Consider the following 19,897-nt stretch of genomic DNA (forward strand, 5'->3'; position numbering starts at 1 on the left):
ATTAACTTCCAGATTATCCCTAGAAAAGCAGATGAGAAACAGTGTGAGGCATGTTGTAAATCATGATAAATTCTGCAAATGTGATGTTTTGTTTGTATTCCACACTCTACTCCATACTCTGGCCATTCATCCCAAATACACCGACATACACAGCTTCAGATTAGTGCTCCAATAATTACCTTCCTCATACTCAACTCTGTGTGACTCCCTTGTCTCTACATGTGGTCACACTGCTTTGATACCAATTAAAACTATGCAGCCAGGCAAGGGGGCCAGAAGAGGGAAGGAGTGGGCCTAGCTCAAGTTTGTCCCTGCCAGAGTCCCTTAGCCAAACAAGCCCAGCTGCGACATTCTCAAAGGCATGTTGGGGGAATGGCAACAAGAGACAATGAGCCTGCACATCTTAAAACCATTGAGACTAAAGAGTGAATGTGCACTGTGCAGGCTGAGGTCAAAAATGTTGAACTATATGCTACAAGTTCACTGCTGGCCTCACACTCTCTGTTCTCTAGAGTGGAAAACGGGGACACTAACAGAGGAGAGATGTTTGTTTGTTTGATTCTTGGTTGGCTAGCTGTCACAATGTGTAACAAGTCTCACCATCATCATGTTAAATTAAATTGGTCATTGATCACCATTTCACCTGGCTAATCACATTGCAGACATATACTTGCTTATTTTTTTTTTTTTAAATCATGGCAGGGGTTTTTATTTTCTTTAATGTTTTAAAGGGAGAATTGGCCCATCCATTCTTTATATCTATCCATGTGTAAAGACCCAAGCACAAAAGTTAACATACATTACCAACAATGAAAACGCTAACAAAAGGAAAGAAAGAAAAATTACACAGAAAGAAAGAAAATATGACCACAATGTTTTTATTGTGTATACTTACAGCCTGATAGGATGTACTGCAAAGGCATTGTCGGTGGCATACTTAAAAAAAAATCTTGGACCCAGTGTGTAAAGGTTGGTGGTTTGGACTCTTTCCATTTTAGTAATGTTAAACGCCCTGCAAGCAGAGTAACAAAAGCCACACAGTCTGACTACATTTTGCTGAAATGCCAGTAATCTAGATTAACACCAGGAAGTGCTACTGTTGGGACAAATTGGTGGGCCTATTAAACAAAGAATGGTTTGAAAAAAAAAAAAGAGAGAAAAAGACTCACTTTCCCACAGGACCAAACATATGAACATATGTCATTGGCGAAAATTTACATACAGGACCCATATCAGGAAAGTGTCTGGATAACTGTTATTTAGTCCAGTGTGTACAGTGTACAATTCTGTACTGCCACAGGCCTTGCCTTGCTCACTCTGATCAAGTATTGACTCCGTACAGCAATGAGCACGTTTACATGCACACCTTATTCCTGTATTAACCGGAATATTCGCAATCTTCCGGTTGCGCACGTGTCATGTAAACACGCACCGAACCCGATTAAGGTCATATTCCGGTTGGAGAGAATTCCGAATAAGACCCCTGGAATATTCCTGTTCCAACCGGAATATTGGGGCATGTAACCACCTTAGTCGGAAAACTCCCCGAACCGGAATATTCAGTCACGACTGCGCATGCTCGACTCACAAGGAATCCTGTGGCGTCTTTGTTGCTATGGTTACCTGCAAGCGGGGAAAACGGCAGGGCGAACAGCAGCAAGAGCCAGGAGACTGCAGTCCGCCTTCAGCTAATGAAAGACTTAAATATCACGGAGGATATCGATGGGAGAAAACAGAAATAGCGACAGAAGAAGAAGAAAAAGAAGAAGAAGACCATAGACATAATATACGTAGACGCCTCATGACGTGCTGGAACGTGAGCAGCGTCGCCGCCATATTGGATGGGTCTCTTCACTCTAGGCTAGCACCAGAGTCAACCAGAGTCAATGGAGAGCTAGCAAAAATGCCGGTATTTTGTGCAGCTTATGATTGCAATAACCGGCACAGGATTTAAACCAGATCGCGTGGGATTACCTTTCAGAAGTAAGACTGAACAATAATTTTGGTTATTTTACCATTTATAATATTATATCATCGTTACTTACGTGTAACGTTATTACAGCAGGAACTGGTACTCTCTCTCTCTCTCTTTGACTCTTGCTGTTTATTTTTCTTTTTCTTTTGAAAGGTTTCCCAGTGATACAGGCTTGAGGAGGCAGTGGGAAGTTGCTATAAAATGGGAGGGTTTTGTTGTGACCGAGTCGTCAAAGCTCTGTAGTAAGCACTTCAAGACTGATGATTTTGACAGGACGGGTCAGATTGTCAGTGATGTCCTGTGTGTGTGTGTGAGTGAGAGAAAGAGAGAGAAATAAATTCAAATGAACAATCAAACTTGTTTCTTTTTTAAATTATAAAATTAATTCATTTATACATTTATCTATATGCCATACCATATGTTTTTGTTATAATACAAAGTTTTTCAGCATGAAAGTACGTATTTTTAATGTGTGACAGCATCCTGTATCATAACTGAAACTCTGCTGTTTGTAACAAACCAAACCGTGGGAAAATCGGGAGTTATGGATTATTAAAGTTGGGGATACAGTAGAAATAAATGCACTGGGAGCGCATTAGAGACCCATCCAAGATGGCGGCCACGCTGCTACGTCAGCTCCAATAGGCAGCGGCAGCCTATGAGGCGTCTACGTATATTATGTCTATGAAGAAGACGAGGAAGAAGACTTCGTCTGTTTTTCCGGCAGACCAGACGCCTATACGCGTACTGCTGCCCCCCGCGGCTGAGTGTCGCATTACGTCAGAGAGTGGAATACGCCGAAACACGGGGGCATGCCAAGTGACATGTAAACGGAATATTCCAGTTGCCGCAGCGCAGTTACCTTAGCCGGAATATTGAGCCGAACCGGAATATGGTGTGCATGTAAACGCACTCAATGTTTTCCAGGTCTCATTTGAGCTTATTCCCTAAATCCTCTTCCCAGTGAGCTTTAATAGTGGAGAGAGGAAAGTGGAGTAAAGTGAAGTCCTACTACTGATATGATAACTTTAAATGTCAAACGAGCTTGTAGAGAGTAATGATAAGGAGTAAAAAAAAATGGATTGGTAAACCTCTCCCATAACTCCTGAAATGAAGAGGATACCAGTACAATATGGGTCATTTAACATTTTAATGTCCATGTTTCACCAGATTAAAAAAGCAGCAAATCATTGATGGTTGTCTTTAACCATGTCAAACCTAGCCTGAAATTCAATGCTGTCCCAGCTAATAAAAACATGATAAATAAAAAAAATCCCTGCGTGTGACAGATGATTATAGCAGAGCATAATGTAATCCCTATGCTGAAAAACACAATTCAAGCACAATAAAACAGCAATAAAAGTTAATACATAACAAGATCAAATTAGAGCTTAATATTTCCTTTAATAAATTATAAAGGTCAGGCAAGTTTGGATATTTTTTTCATACTAAGCAAAAATGAAACGAAAACAAAAGGCTTCTTCTGATGGTAGAAAAAAAAGAGCCCCAAAATCGCCAACAGCACTGGCTGGGTACAGAGGAATACAGGGAAGAATAATGTAAAGGAGATGTAAATCTAAATGACTTGCAAAAGCCTAAAAAACTAACAATATCAGATCAATATCAATATCAGCTGTTCATGCCTCTTCTTTTCACATCTGCAGAGTGTTATGAGTGTTTGATTATAGTTTTAGAAAAGTGTTTTCAACTTCCAAAAAAGACCAACATGAACAGCTTACTACAGACAGCATAGCTTACACTGCTGCAACAAAAACAATGCTCATGTGTTACCCACTGTAAAAGGTGAGTAAGCACCAGTCATCAAGCACACACTAACATGTAATATAATAAATTAGAAAACTGATTTACTGATACTCAGATTTCATTGTTTGTGCTTACTATGCACGTTTACATGATGTGCAATAAGAGCATGATCAGCCAATTATACTGATGCAAAAACACTCAGAACAATGTTAAGGTATCCTCACACTAGTAACAACTATCTGGTAGCAGTAGCCCTGTGATTTTCCACATTGCCTTTGAAATCCACTCACTGAGTTGCTAAATGTTGCTTGAAAAACAAACTACAGGATGTTGTGTGCAGCCAAGTTGGGAGGTGCAAGAGCACCAGGAGGGGGACTCTTAACTTAATTATGTCACGGTTCAAATGCTTCCACTATTAAGGTCAAGAAAGTTAAGGGGAAAAATTACTCCTACAAGTATTTAAATTCCACAGTAATAACTTCAGTCCCATTCACTAAAAAAGCTCCATTCCTAAGGGTGGTGTACCCTCCATTTCCACCTCATTTTTAAGAAAAGAGACCCAGTGGGGCAAAATGTGCAGCACCATAGCTACATCAGAGACAGTAATTCTGGAACATAATAAAACTAAATGGGTAACACTGTAAATTGTAATGGTTGCAAAAGGAATGTGAATCATCGGAGGGACAGAAGAGTTACTTAAGAAAACCAGCCTCTAAGGACAGACAAAGGATAAATATTCTCATTTTATTGCCCCACAAAAAATATATGACCCAGTCACATAACTTGTGACGTCATGGCATACTTTTCTAGTCATACAAGGAACTACGCTTAGAACTAATAATTTCCACTGTTACTGTGAAACATCATTTGTTTGTCTGGTATTCACAGGACCACAGAAAATCATTTACAGCGTCTTTTTGTAATATTTGTTTATCCAGAGAAAGTTGACTGAGCGTGTGTCCTCTTTTTCAGCGACGCCCTACTTCACATTTCAAATCCAGTAGCTGCCCAGCACATCCAGACCTCTACTGAGAACTTTGTCCACAAGAGTAGCTGGGGTTTATATGCCTTGCTCAAGGGCCACAGCTGAAAAGGAATGGGAGGGAGCATTACTCACTGACTACGTTTACATGCACACCATATTCCAGTTCGGGTCAATATTCCAGTTAAGGTAACTGCGCTGCGGCAACTGGAATTCGAATATTCCGAATAATACCGGAATATGGTGTGCATGTAAACGTACTCATTCACGCCCCCTATTCACACTTTTCCAGCCAGTCCAAAGGTTCAAACTGGAGTGGAAACCTTGCAGTCAGAAACCTGCTTGTCTAGCCTGTGGGCTACCAGCTCCCAAAATCTAAAATATATTTTTCTCACACATAAAAGTGGCAACCTCTTCATGATTTATAAGTTACAGTAGTCAGTAGTAGGCAATTTGTACTGCTCTTCAATTAACTGTGCAGCCCTGTGCATCATGCAATTAATCTAAATTTACTGAAAACGCTCATCCTTTTCAAAAATGGGTGACTATTCAAAACTACAGATTAGAGCAATACATCTGAAATAATAAATCTATCTTTATTTAACATTTTGGGCTCCACAAAGCATAAAGCTGACATGCTCTCTTGCATGCTGTGGATCACATTGCAGACTTTGAAAGAGGAAAACAAAAGGTGGCAGAGGCCAGGTGGAAGGGTTCAGGACAGGTACAACAAAGACCCTCTTGTACACAGTCTCGACACTGTGCCTCAAAAGCCGCTATCCCCGAGCACCCGGGAGATAAACACTACCCCCCAACCTCTCACTGAGGAGATACTGCCCACATTAACCAAGGGAGGAGAAAATGAGGGCCTGTGCAACTCTCAACTGGAAACTCCAAACAACTCCACAGGCATGAATGAGACAGGAGAGAGGGCCAATGTAGTAAAGAGCTCATAGTCTTCAGTTTCAGGTACATCAGAAGAGCCAAAAACTGAAGATGCATGCTTTTTGTCTTTGACTGGAGAAGAGATAACAGTAATAGCGCAATACTAAATTGTCTATGGATTGATGAATAGCTTACAAGTCTGTTAATATACCTGTAACCTGTAATTAGGATAAATCAGCCATTGCTATAAGTCATCTTTGTTTCCTGTTTGAATGGAATATTCTTATTGGTCAAAACTGCTGTCCCTCTACTGCGAGATTTGAAAGAAGAAAATTAAACCTGTCCAACCAAATCTCTTCATTTTGAAATTATAGTAATACAGAGTCAGCTGATTTATAACATGCCCATCTCCAAAAGTGGTCAGGCTGCCTCTAATCCACAGCATGTGCTTTCTGTTTCTTCTAACAAATAGAGATCCATGCCATTAATGGAGGTTTTACAGAATTAAAAAAAAAAAACTAAAATGATGGTGGGTGGGGGGATTTACTTTGTCGTACATGAGCAGTTTCAACTTGTTAAATAATACCAGGCTAATATAGGCACTCACTGTCAAAGACCAGCTTTATTTGTACTAGTATTAAGTCATCATCAAAAGGCATGTTTTCGGCTGAACCTGTGAAATTGGTTGACAGTGGGATGAAAATATACAACTGCTGTGATGGTGCTGCAGTGTTTTTGGATTGATATAAATCCATAAAGTAACACTTGTAATAGATTTCCCAGTAAGGCCGATCAATCTTACTCACACATCAGAAGGAATCCACAAAAACACCCTTTCAACTGCCAGAAGCATCTAGCCTGTACATTAGGTAAACTGTCAACCCCTGATTAGCTCTAATTAATGTATTAGATGAATGGAAAACAAGTTTCAGGAATCTGTCCTCTGGCAGTCCTTTCATTTTAAGTGTAGGTTACATTTACAGAAAAATACCTTTAAGAGTTAGGAAAGCTCATCTATTAATACAAGCGAAACAAGGTTCAAATCAGAATACGAAATTAGGTGTATTTAACATTTTGGTGGTTTGCACCAGAAAGTTACTGTACTTTAAAATGTGAATGGATGTCGAGGCCATCATGACAACAAAGAGAGGATCATAACAGGCAAAGCATCATAATAATAGGGATAAGGGAAGGACAAACCCAGCAGAAGGCAATCATGATCTGGGACATTCTCTACTGCTCTGAAGGACTTAACCAAAGATTCTTACAAAAGACACCGTTTCACCTAGACTGGCACATCAGCTTTGGTGAAAATCAGCAATGCTCAACATATTCAACAGGGAGGAGAAAAGCATATAGGTCACCATCTCTGAGGTTTTCTTTCACTTCAAAAAGACCATACATCAGTTTCCCTCTTTATTCCATAAAAAGCCCCAAGGGCAGAGAAGGATGCAGCAAAGGAAAGGAATCTAAGCAAGACTGCCACTTCCCCATTATGAGGGCCTCATTGGTAGCTGTTTGTTGGCAAATGGGACACCTTAGTTAATTCAAGAAATCAAAAACAGTTCACTGAACAAATGATTAGCTGTTTGTGGCAGCATGATTTTATCTTGCAGTGACTTCAGGACCATTAAAGCGGCCTCACACACCACTGTTCACATCAAAATTGCACAATTTTTTACAAAGGCAGCTTTGTGAAGCAGCTACATTAATAAACCAACAGTGTGAACGCCTGGGCTATGTATCCATAAGGTCAAATGTAAATTTCAAAAAGGCAAGGGGTGCTTCCAGACAGAAAATGAATCTTATCATACTCTACTTTTCGAGATCATAATTAGAATCTCCTTGCCTAAAAAAAAAAAAAAAAAAAAAAAAAAAAAATCCTGCAATTCCATGAGTTAATGCAATAGTGCAATAACTTAAGTTGATGCAATAGTTAGTGCAATAATGTAATTCTGTGCTGCTGTTAATGTTTTTACGTTTCAAAATAAACCAACTAAATTAGGGTAAAGCTCAAAACACTTTGTTTTTTAACTAAGCAAAACTGTTAGGATACATTTTTTCTATGAATTGTGCATTATTGTTGGAATTTCCTTGTTAGTACATGATATCGAGAGCACCTGCATTATAGTTTTGACTTACTCTAGACGCCCTTATGAAATACATGTGCAAACATGTATCATACTTTAAGGTTTTCAGTGTGCTTAAACCTTCTAAAACACCTCTAGTCCCAAGGAGTTTAGGATTCAGCTTTTCTCAGTAAATCCCCTAAATGATAAGTCTCATACACAGCAGGTATGTTCCTTTTAGAATTCACAGTTTAAGCCTTTCTATTTCAACAGAGGACCAAAAATGAAGCAAACAACTGAGGTCTGTTTCTTCCTCTCGCTTTCTCTTCTTCTCTCTCTCTTGCTTTCTCTTCCTCTCCCTCTCGCTTTCTCTTCCTCTCTCGCTTTCTCACACACACACACACACACACACACACACACACACACACACACACACACACTACAAAAGGCATCTGATTTTAACAGAGGAGCAACAAACTATAAATGAGCTTATGCTTAAAAGATTCCTCCATCAACGTTTGGTGCAGCAGTTGTCAGACAAATGACATGTGAGAGCAGGGGCTCCCTCATTCAACTGCAGGATCTTTGGAGAGTGGCATGAAAGACATGAATACTGCTGCCAATCATCCCCTCGCTGTTCATGGCGTCTTGTTTCAGAAGCCCAAGTTCTTTGTAGAAAGAAGCAGCATTGGGCTCTTCAGAATACACTGATGACTTCACACACGTATTTTATGAAAATAAGATCATGAGCAGAGGTTTATGCTTTAAAACTTTCTGTTCACCTCTATTATGTAACATAACCATGATCATTAGGTTTTTACACACGGAATATGCTGCTGTACATATGATAGCAAACAACAGCACACACAAAATGCGCATAAATGTTCCCTCTTCAAAATCACTACAAAATAACAGTTAGAGTAACTGATGAAACTAATGGACATGTCTGACTAAATGTTGCCGAGTACTTAAACATTGTGTATTTGTCCCTTCACACATGGAGAAAAATCTTTAGGAGAGAAAAAACACTGATTAATCTGTCAAGTTAATTTTGATTGGGCAACTAGGGCATTCACTTGACTGGAAAATCCAAGTATTTGCACTACATTGAGCAGAAAGGTGAGTGACACATTGAGAGTGCCATGCAAGGACTAGAGAACAGACTGTCAGTGCTCACTTTCCAGGAAGAAAAATCCCTCAGAGCAAACAGTTTGGGATCTACTGCCCTGATGACTCTTCCATGGAAAACTAGGCTCAAACAGACCATTACTGTAAGAAACAGTAAATATGCATAAAGTGTACAGAAAACTTATTTTTACTTCATTCCTGCTTTTCTAAATGATCACGTTGATGTTCAGGGTGTCAGCAAATGGAGAGTGACGAAGTCCTTGAGGTCTGTAAAATTACGGCTTGAGCCTTTGGAAACCAGTCTAAAGCTTTCCCTGGTCTTATAAGAGTAAAGGGTTAGGATGCAGTGTCTCTGTGGAAAGCAAGAAGGCAATAAATTTCACAACAATGTTTTAACATCTCTGATAATCCTTTAAAAATGTATGAGAGAACTATTCACTTTTGGAATCATAACAAAATTACTGAAAACATTACTATTCTCATTTGTCTGAATAATTCATTCACCTCATGAAGAATTACAAACACAAACTACCTCCCAGCCATCATCAGTGACTACGTTTACATGCACACCATATTCCGGTTCGGGTCAATATTCCGGCTAAGGTAACTGCGCCGCGGCAACTGGAATATTCCGTTTACATGTTACTTGGCATGCTCTCGTGTTTCGGCGTATTCCCCTCTCTCTTATGTAATGCGACACTCAGCCGCGGGGGGCAGCAGTGCGCGTATACGCGTCTGGTCTGCCGGAAATACAGACGAATAAGTCTTCTTCTTTTTCTTCTGTCGCTAGTTCTATGTTTTCTCCCATCGATATCCTCCATGATATTTAAGTCTTTCATTAGCTGAAGGTGGACTGCAGTCTCCTGGCTCTTGCTGCTGTTCTCCATGACGTTTTCCCCGCTTGCAGGTAACCATAGCAACAAAGACGCCACAGAATTCCTTGCGAGTCGAACATGCGCAGTCGTGACTGAATATTCCGGTTCGGGGCATTTTCCGATTAAGGCGTTTACATGCCCCAATATTCCGGTTGGAACAGGCATATGCCAGGGGTCTTATTCGGAAATGTCTACATGACATGTGCGCAACCGGAATATTGCGAATATTCCGGTTAATACAGGAATAAGGTGTGCATGTAAATGTGCTCAATGTCTGTTAAAATATCACAGTCCTTCTAATCACTATCGTCTCCACTCACATCAACCAGCAAACTATTAAAAGACCTATGCCATCATGGCTGACTGGACACACGCAATGCATTTTACACCGGCTTGACCCTAAAGTCAAACCAATAGAAAGAAGGCTGCCTTTGCCTCTCAGACCATTATGCTACTTAACCAGGCCTCCCACCTCACATCTCCTGGCACTGACTTTTCTGCCTAAGCACATCTTGACAGTCACATGCTTTCCTAGCCTATATATTTTACAAACTCAAACACTTAGGTACATGCTGCATTATATGTCATATTTAACACTGACAGATTTTAGCATTGTCAATTTCTTAATGTTTCCTAGCAACATATTGAATACAAACTGTGTGTGTAAGTGACAGCATGGTTGTCAAGTGTATTTTGCATAAGTGTATTTAGTGCAGTTATCCATAGAGTGAATGTATTTTTCTTATAGCTTTATCAGCAAGCAGGGAAAGCTATGCTTTTTTTTTCAACAGAGGACCAAAAATGAAGCAAACAACTGAGGTCTGTTTTTGGTCTGCTTTTGGTCTGTTCTTCTAATATTTTCCAGTCTTGCTGTGTTGCTTTATGCTTCAGTTACAAGGAAACTCCTCTTACATCACAGACTGACTGAACACACTCTGCTCTCACTAACTCATCATGTCTCTGACACTCACACAGCAGCCCAGGTGTTTAAAATCTTCATTTTGCATTTAAAAAAGAGCAAATGATAATACTGAGAACTGATAATACATTTTTCTATCCAAAGTTCCAGAGACATTCAAACTGGCTATTTACCTGCAGGGCTTCCAATGTTTGTTTTTTTCCCCCAAGGATGAGATGCAAGCATTTTTATGCTCTTTAAATGCCTTCCTACAACAACTGTTCCTTGAGGTTGAATACGGTTAACAGAAACAAATTTGTATTGGCAGCTGCAACACAATTCTGGAGTTGGCACCCAGAATATGGGTTTTGAGAGACTGCGAATATGGGAACTGTGAAAGGGACAGAAATGTAGGCAGAGTGAGCTGAGAGGTTAGGACATCAACTCCTGTCACTGAAAAATTTATGAGACACACAGTTAACTACCCATTAGTCATATGCAAAAACAATCAGGAACGCTGCTTGTACATCACCCAAAGCCAAATACACTATGTATACAAAACCCCCATTTCACTTGAGCCGTATCGTTTTCCTGTACATTTTCCTTGCCATCCCCCTGGGAATTATCCTGTTTGGTAAAGTTATCAACATGACTGCATCAAGGGAGGAAACGCTGATCTTCAAAACTAAAAAGACCATATCAATGCATCTGACTGTATTATCACTAACGTCTTATTAACACTACAGCTGGATGATATGATTTTTTTTTCATATCTCAATACTGTCTCCGTGTTTTAATTTGATATACCATTTAATCAAGCTTGTGGAAATAATACCCAAGGGTGCAAGTCAGGCAATGCTTTTTTTTAAATGTCTCCTATCAGAAAAACTGTTGGCATCAAGTCTTATTTCAGGCGTAGCAAGCTGTCATGCTTAACTTCCCTACATATATAATCTTGTGAATTACAGGGAAAACATAAATCATTAAACTATAACTTGAACATTTTCAGTATGCAACAATATCATTATTCCAGCCAAACTACTGCAAGTCTGTGAACAGCCATATTTATTGGTTTGTGTATTCTTATGTCACATGGAAAGGAGTACCTTGCTATATTTATTAATTCATACACAAAATACCAGATTATCTGAAAAGATGTGTACATTGGATACAATGTTAACAGATCGTGTCTTTATACTCAGAAAAATACAAATCTAAACTCAGAATTTTTAAAACAATCTGAGATTGCATTCCTTTTTGTTAACAGGAGGTAGCATGTGTTAGCATGAGTGCAGGACACTGGACTACCTGAAAAGCTGTGCACTGTTGAAATTATCCTATCTGGGATACTGACATTCAAAGTACACCAGCCTATTTATGGCTGAATGAAATCAACACAAGAAAACACAGTCATTTGTGGGACTTCCAAAGTGCTGTCATAACAAAAGCTGAATCAAATTTTAAGTCTTGCATAATTTATACTGCTACTCAAAATAGAGGAAATGTGCCTGTGACGCATAACTACTCATGTAAAATGTCCTATATACCCTTCTTAGGAATGGATTTTAATTCAGCAAAAATCTGTTTGGCGTGAGGCCTAATTCATGATGTATTTTAATTTATTAAATCTTTTCAGTTAATCAGTGTGTCTGAGGTTTGAATAATAGAGGCTCTACTGTAACTACAAGAATGTCAAAGGACATTAAAACCAGGTTGAATCTGTCAAAGCTCACCAGGAGAAAAAAAAGTGGCCGTTATGAGCCGATTGAGAGGCAGAGGCCACAGGTGCGACAAAGAGGATCACTACTACTGTACTGTATATGAATTTGAAGTGAGCTATTCCCCAGCAGCCTATCAGTATAGTGAAGTTCACCTGTGTCCCCTTTATCTAAGTTTTTTTTTTTTTTTTCAGTTGCCACTGCATCACAGACATTTCTGTCCACACATACTTGTAGCCCCACATACTTGGATGTCAAACACTAAGAGACTTCTCCACAGGGCCAGATGGGTTTTAAGCAAAGCACTACAAAGGCCCATGCCTGCCTATACAAGAGAAGATCAAAGCCATCATTACTTGAAGAGAAGGGGCACCACAATGGCCAAAGTGAGCCTATGGTCTCACAGCCGTCAGATTATAGAGGTGGGACTGAAATGTTCCTTAAAACAACAAAATGACGTGATATTTGGATAACTTTGCCAACCAAATCTCACTGTGACCATTTACAGGACAAAATGCTGAGACAAACAGAATCAGTGCAGAATCAACCATGGTTACTCCAACTGAATGGATCCTGTGAATTTCCTTCGGGATGAATAAAGTATCTATCTATCTATCTATCTATCTATCTATCTATCTATCTATCTATCGATCCCCTACTATAGAAGGCTAACTGGCCTATGCTGAACCTTGGCATACAATTTTCATTCTACGAGTACCACATGAAGAATCCACAGGCCACCTTTGTGCTGCTAGGTAAATATTTTTCAAACACACTTAACTTGACAATGTCTTTGAATTTAAAATTCAGACTAAGGAAATTCAAATACTCCAGCAACAATTTGATACAAAAAACATACATCTCCATAAGTAATTTCCAGATGTCCTTAGGATTTAAGTTCCTTTTTTTATTTTGGTGACATCTTTCATGTTAAACAGTCACTACTGTGTTTTTTTTTCTTTGTTTGTTTGGTTTTTTTTGCACTGCACACCCTATCATTTTACAACCAAACAAACCAATGTTGTGATGTCTCTTGGTTTGGATTTTCTGTTGATGAGGTAATTACTGGGCCAATGTCAATTCACCCTTGATGGATAGCAATGGTCATTCTAATAAGTTCTTTTGCTACTATTTACAACAAATACAGAAAAGTAAAACCTATCACTTAAATGCACAAGTCCAATAAGTCCTCCCACACAGATGTTTACTCCAGCAATTGTAAAAGCTCTCATGCAATGGGTACAGTCTGAATCGCTATTGTGTCAAAACAGACTTTACTGTAGGCCTATATGGCAAATGTCACAGATTTTCTTCATAGAGCTGTCTTTTTTCAGAATTGGTGGCAATATTGAAATATCATTTATTGTTTTAGTGTTCACTGTTTTGGACTTGGAGACTACTAGGAGATATAAAATGTCCAGGTAGGTTCCAAAACATTGCAGGAGGAACAAAATATGAGAAGAAAAAACTAACATCAGCAAAGTGGTTATCAGTAACTCAAAAGACTGCTACAAAAGCGATGGCAGATTAAGATCTGTTAAGGGAATTACCGAGTTCAGGAGACTGCAGAAAGAAGGGGAGGAAACATCTGAGAGGGAGAGGGGAAAGCAAAAATGTCTGAACCCAAGATTTAAAAGACAGTTGAGTCAAGTCTTCTCGCAAAAGAGCTGTCTTCAACAGGCATCAAGTCTGTCTAATGTTGCTCAATAAAACTCTGTTGGTAAGGGCCTGTGTACTTCACATATAGGCAAATAACCACTGATGAAGACTGGGACCAAAATGGGCCTGCCCACCTCTTTACATACTTGAATTCATAGAATGTAGCACTGCAGAACACAATTGAGAAGATTCTGTATCTGTGCAATAAACTCGAACAAACATGATCCTCAAGTTTGAGCTCTAAAATCAAAGGGAAAAAACACCAACAAACAAATAGCGTTTATGTTTTCTGACTGGCAGAGCTAAATATTTCAGCATCCGGAGGTAACGGAACCCAAACAACTTCCTGTTTCAACAGAACACAAACCTGGATACACTGGAAAAACAAATGCATCAATACAATGATGCATTCTCCTAGACAAACAGACAAGAACATGATAATGCTGCTGTGATGTAAAGAATTAAATCTGCTGAAAAAAGGTTAATGTTTCTTCATATGATATCCTCATTTTATACTGAACTTTTGCTACAGTGAAGTTAGTATGAGATATTGTCTCAGACTTGAGATTAAGGTCTTTCCAGCAGAATGCTGTGCTCTAGTATTTCTACCCCTTTATTAGGCCATGCAGTGGCACTCAAGCTGTTAATTACTAGTTTCAAACAGCATTGCAGACACATCTTTAGCAAACCCCATATTAACAAATGGGGCCATTCAGTAGGCTGGCTTTTCCTCTACACCAGTTGCCAATTTCAAAACAAAGCACACTAATACATTAATACAACCAATACAACAAGGGTGTCTAGACAAGTAACATCCCAATCATGAACTAAGCGCAAACCTCAAATCCAGTGTCTGATTCAATAGCAGAAAGCTGTCAACAACTGGCTAATGCATAGGGTAGATCTAATTATAGGATTTTTTTTTTGCCTCATTACAAATGACATTGCTTCAGGTAGAGATACAGTATGTTTATGTGGACAATCTAGCCTGCACATGTGGGCTCCAAAATAAAACTATAATTTTTTCACACGATCAACACATCCGTTGACATTTGATGGAAAAAGAAACTTTTGCCCCTTACAGTCAAGGCAAACGTAACACACATGGGGAACAATTGTAACAGTTGTTGGAAAGGACAACAAAGCAGTTTAGTAACCCATTTTTCTTGCATATATTTCTCATTCACAACTCAGCTGATCATCTTTGGAAATGCTGACAGCAGTCTATTTAATACAATTTATTACTTAATTTGTTGCAAATACATAGAATTCCACCCTGCCTCTGACTATTTTACTAGTATAAATAGTTAATCCTCCATTACAAGGGGCCCAAACATTTTTAAACTATTAATTTCTTGTACTGTTTTAGACTAAACCTCTGTTGCTTTTTCTGGATCAACTTTAAACCTTACCAAACATACCTCAAGTAAAACTTTATAATGTGGTGTTTAATTTGGGGAAGGTGCTGTGCTGTTGGCTTTCTTTCTACTGACATCTCGGTGTGGTCACATTACAGAGACTACATGCCTTTGCAGCCTGACAGACCCTCTCATCCACCTCAGTGCTAATCTGCCCTCTGTCTATCTTCCTCACCATAATCCTCCATATACTGGCATATTCTGCCCATTTAACAGCAAAAAGGGCATCATTAATGATGTGTCTTAACAATCAACAGCATTTCATCCTTCACATCTCTCCAAATGTTTGATATAGTATGAAAACTACTAGCTGACATGGTACATGAAACCAACACTGATACATATTCGAGTGAATAGGCTTGCAAAATTCATAAGCCTTTACAAAGTAAAGAAACAATTTTAGATTCAACATTTTCCTTTTGGATATGGAAATGAGGTTTTGGATCGTAACTCTGCAAAAATAAAAGGTAGAGACATATTGTTTCATAGAGAACATTGTGAATGGAAGCTACAAATGTTCACTAGCTTTCAACATGCATCAGAGTCTGTGCTACAAATGCCTGCTCAAATCTCCCATACAGTGTATGAACTTGTTACAGATTGGAGACAGTCAGTTTGCTTTTGTTGTCTGGCCTGGAAACTGGGATTAAGCAGCAATAGCGATAGCTATCACTTCACTGTCTCCCGCCAGTACTCTGATATTATCCCTAGCACAGAAATGCTATTGTTCTGCTGCTGATGGAAAAAAGGTTTCAGGTGCTAGAGCAGAATCATAAGCAGCCAATTAGATTCAGTTGTGGAGAATCATCAAATCACATGACATATTGTCTATACCAATTACATGCTAAAAAAAAAAAAAAAAATCCTAAATTCACAAAAAAAACATCTTTCACCATAGGATAAATGTGATCGCTCACAGTGACAAATACATTGGCATTTGCCTTGCTCTTAATGTAGCTGAGTGCACTTTAAGTATACTTGAGAAAAGCATCCTGCATTTACTCAAGAGTTTCCTTTATTTGGGCAGTTACACAAAATTATCCATGGCTAATTGGCAAGCATCTGAATATCAGAAACGATCTAGATAGCCTACTATGGGTGCAAAAATCTTTATCCACGAGTGGTTAAAATTGGAATAGTAAAAAAAAAAAAAACACTACATTTGAAAACATTAAAATAAATAAATAAAATAAAATGAGTTATTAGACCAAAAGTGACATGAATAAAAGACTATAACAACTATCAAATCAACTAAACAAACTAAGATGAGGCAGCAATCATTTATAAGAATAGATATTCAAAATTTCAGCTTTTCATAATCAAGGTTATAAGGAAGATGCAAAAACCCATTTGTTTGAGGAACTTCATGCTTTTAGTTTGAGGGTATTACATTTCTGTATTGTTAAGCCTACTGTGACAATATAAATGAAATGTCATAAGTTGTGTTGTTTTAGCCCTAAATATTTTGTTCTCATACAGGAGCTGCATCTTCACTGATGTAGTGATTCTAATATATATGTATAAGACAGTTCCTCAAAGTTGACTAGCAGCCCAGCCCAGATGGTGTGAGGTGTATTTCCTGACAATGTTTAATAAGCAGTAACAGTATCACCCTCATCCTGTCATTCATTTCACTCTTGAGCAGCTCAACAACCACCAGGATTACAAGTCCCCACTCAACATGGCCTGAGTCATCAGCCAGTGACCAAAATGTTATATAAAAATGATTTAGCCATACCCTAAGGCCTTCTAAATAATGACACAAATCCAAAATGATCACCTCACAGTAGTCTGAGACAGCAATTAGAATAAATTTCCCCCATTATCATGCAGACTGTACTTCCCATTGTGCCTTAATAGCACACAAACCTGTGTCCTTTGCAGGTCTCAAATGCCATTATATTATGACTATGATAAATGAACTTTAATGTGGGACCTGAGAAACAATGCATGAGAAGAATTACCTGTCAAATATATAACTGCATGTAGTCTAGCCTGCAATGGTTGTTCCCTTTCCACACACACACAAAGCAATCCCTGATGGCGTTTCATGTGCTCCTCATGAAGCTACAACTTTTTTTTTTCAAGTGTGAACATCACTCTTTCATTTCACGTCTTTTACAGGTTGCCATGGCCTAACCACACACAAAACACAAAATAGACATGAACCGGCTAATATGGCTAATGGACAAGGCGTACAGCGCATGTAGTCCATACCCTATCTCGGCTACACCCAACCAGTGTCTTTGACAATGGACTTCTCAAGCTGTGCGTAAGGACCACTCGACAAGACCATTTAAAAACAATTTACTGAATGCACTAAAGCTTTTCTATGCACATCAACAGCACATACAGCATGCTATGATCATATTGTTTTCTGTAAATCTGCAAGCATTCAGCTCCCTCAAGAATTTACCAGTAAATTTAAAAGTAAAGTAAATGAAAAGGAAAATTCATTTCATCATCTGCTACTTTAAGAGGTCCTAAACAAAGGGCTTGAGCATCACTAGTTGTGACTATGATCAACTATATAGAATTTTTCATAGCTCCAACACAGGTGTTCAGTATACTGTGTGGGCCAAAGGCTGAATCCAGGCACAGACAGATGGGCCCCAGGGACAACACGGACCTATCAGTAAAGCTGCATATATTTTAACTAGGAAAACAAATGTGCCTGTGTCACTGCAGTTCCGTTTCAGGAAGCCAAGTTTAGCTGGCGTTCAGTTTGGCACAACTCGGCTGCAATGGAAAGGCAATTATAACACAGATCACGAAATGAAAAGAGACTTGGCCTTCTTAAACCGCGGCCATACCCAACTCCTCCTTACCCAAAAGCTTCTTCACTTCCTCCACACTCATGTATATGTTGACACTGGGGTGATTGTTATTGTTGACGCCCGGAGCGCTGCTTGGGTTGGAGAGGCAGCCGGCCCCTTCCAGCAGCAGAACGAAGAAGAAGCCTCCAAGTCTCCACAGCACCGAGTGTGGCCAACATCGGGACTCAGACGGGCTGCCAGAGCAGTGAATCAACCCCAACATAGCAGTTGTATTCTGGCTCGCAGTTGTTCTCCTTGGTCCCCAGTCGCCGACTTGTTTCTCTCATCTGTATGTGAAGTGAATCCCCGAAGGCGACATTACTAACTACTTAGAGCAGAACGCGCACTTTTTTGGTGCGGACTCCTTTCCCACTGTATTTTTTTGTCCTTTCTTGCTAGCTCGGTGGCTAGCCAGAGCCAGCTAACTTTGGTCAGGTTGTGCTAACCGTCCGCCTTCCCACTGCCGTTCACTGTTTGACTGTTAGTGAGCTTTACGGCGTATTCCGATCCCATAAAATGCTCACTGGGTGTCGTCGCGCTGGTGCAAGTTAATTTGTGCAAGTGAGAAAAGTTAAAAGACCAAAAAATGCCTTAAAAGTAACAAGCTAACTCATCCAGCTTTCTCCCTCCATGGTCCTTCCTCCCGTAGCTTTTCCTTACTATCTCAGTTTTCCTTCGAAGAGGGGGGGCGCGAGGGGTGCCGACCGCTCTGACGACAGAGGTGGAATGCTGCTTTTACGTACCGTCGGAAATGTTTACTTTAGGAGCTGGGCGCACATGAGTCACAAACAAAGCGATAAAAGCAATAGAAACCACCCAAGTTCGTGTTGCCGAAAGCATGGGAGCCGTGTCAACCGCTGATGGCAAAACTGGGAGTGGGTGGGGGGATATTTCACAAAGCAGGGTTAGAAAGTTAACCACATAATTGTCGAAAAATATGCTCTGACTAAAGCTACACTGCTGCTCATAGTAATTTCGGCCTGTTAAACAAAATTCGCTTGTCATGATTGGGAATATGACTCAGTAACCCATGCTGATGATTTATAACAATACAGTTTTATAAGATATTCATAAAACTATTTAGAATTGCTTAATTTTCTAACCCTGCATTTGGAGGCCTATTTCCTGAGGTTGGTCACATTGTTTTAGTGTTTTTGTTTTTTGTATTTGTGTCAATTTTATTTGTGACACATTTTAAATGAAGTAATTGAACGTTATTATGGTTACATTCCTGATGCACATCACCTACTCATCTTTTTGCTGCTGCAGCAAATAGCCCACTGTGTCATTTGATTAATCTATAGGGATCTATTGACTCAGACAGATTAAATTTAGTTGACGTGGTTATTGATGGTATGTAGGAACATGATTGTCATTGCAGTTTTGGCTCACTGACAAATGTTTTCGCCTGCAATGGAGTGAGACAATGGATTGCTCTCTTGAGATTACTCAATTTCCATCGCAGAGAAACGCGTTAAACACATCGATTGTGATACCAGCCCCGGAAAAAAAACAAGATATTCATGTTACCATGTCCATGCGTTACTATGCAGGACTGAAAAATGCTCAATTGCGACGTAGGTAGTACACAACCTTAGATTTTTTTGGAAGCAGGTGTTTCAGAGGGTCCTTAAACGCAGCAGGAAGAGCGCTATTGTTCGAATCAGGAGAACGAGTGGGTTGATTGTACAGCCTGAGGCTACCTGTCAC

The 19,897-nt window shown here is 39.4% G+C and overlaps 1 protein-coding gene across 3 annotated transcripts in view; it reads right to left on the reverse strand.

Annotated features, from left to right (window-relative positions):
* The window catches only part of ryk (receptor like tyrosine kinase), a 43,310-nt gene extending 24,448 nt beyond the window's left edge, over positions 1–18,862 (reverse strand). For all 3 annotated transcript variants that reach the window (XM_030049602.1, XM_030049603.1, XM_030049601.1), the window contains exon 1: positions 18,200–18,862. In XM_030049602.1, the coding sequence (XP_029905462.1) occupies positions 18,200–18,410 (211 nt within the window). In that variant the 5' untranslated portion in view covers positions 18,411–18,862. The remainder of the gene's footprint in view (positions 1–18,199) is intronic.
* Positions 18,863–19,897: the final 1,035 nt, after the last annotated feature.

This window comes from Myripristis murdjan, chromosome 4 (assembly GCF_902150065.1).
Source record: "Myripristis murdjan chromosome 4, fMyrMur1.1, whole genome shotgun sequence".
In the NCBI taxonomy this organism is placed as follows: Eukaryota; Metazoa; Chordata; class Actinopteri; order Holocentriformes; family Holocentridae; genus Myripristis; species Myripristis murdjan.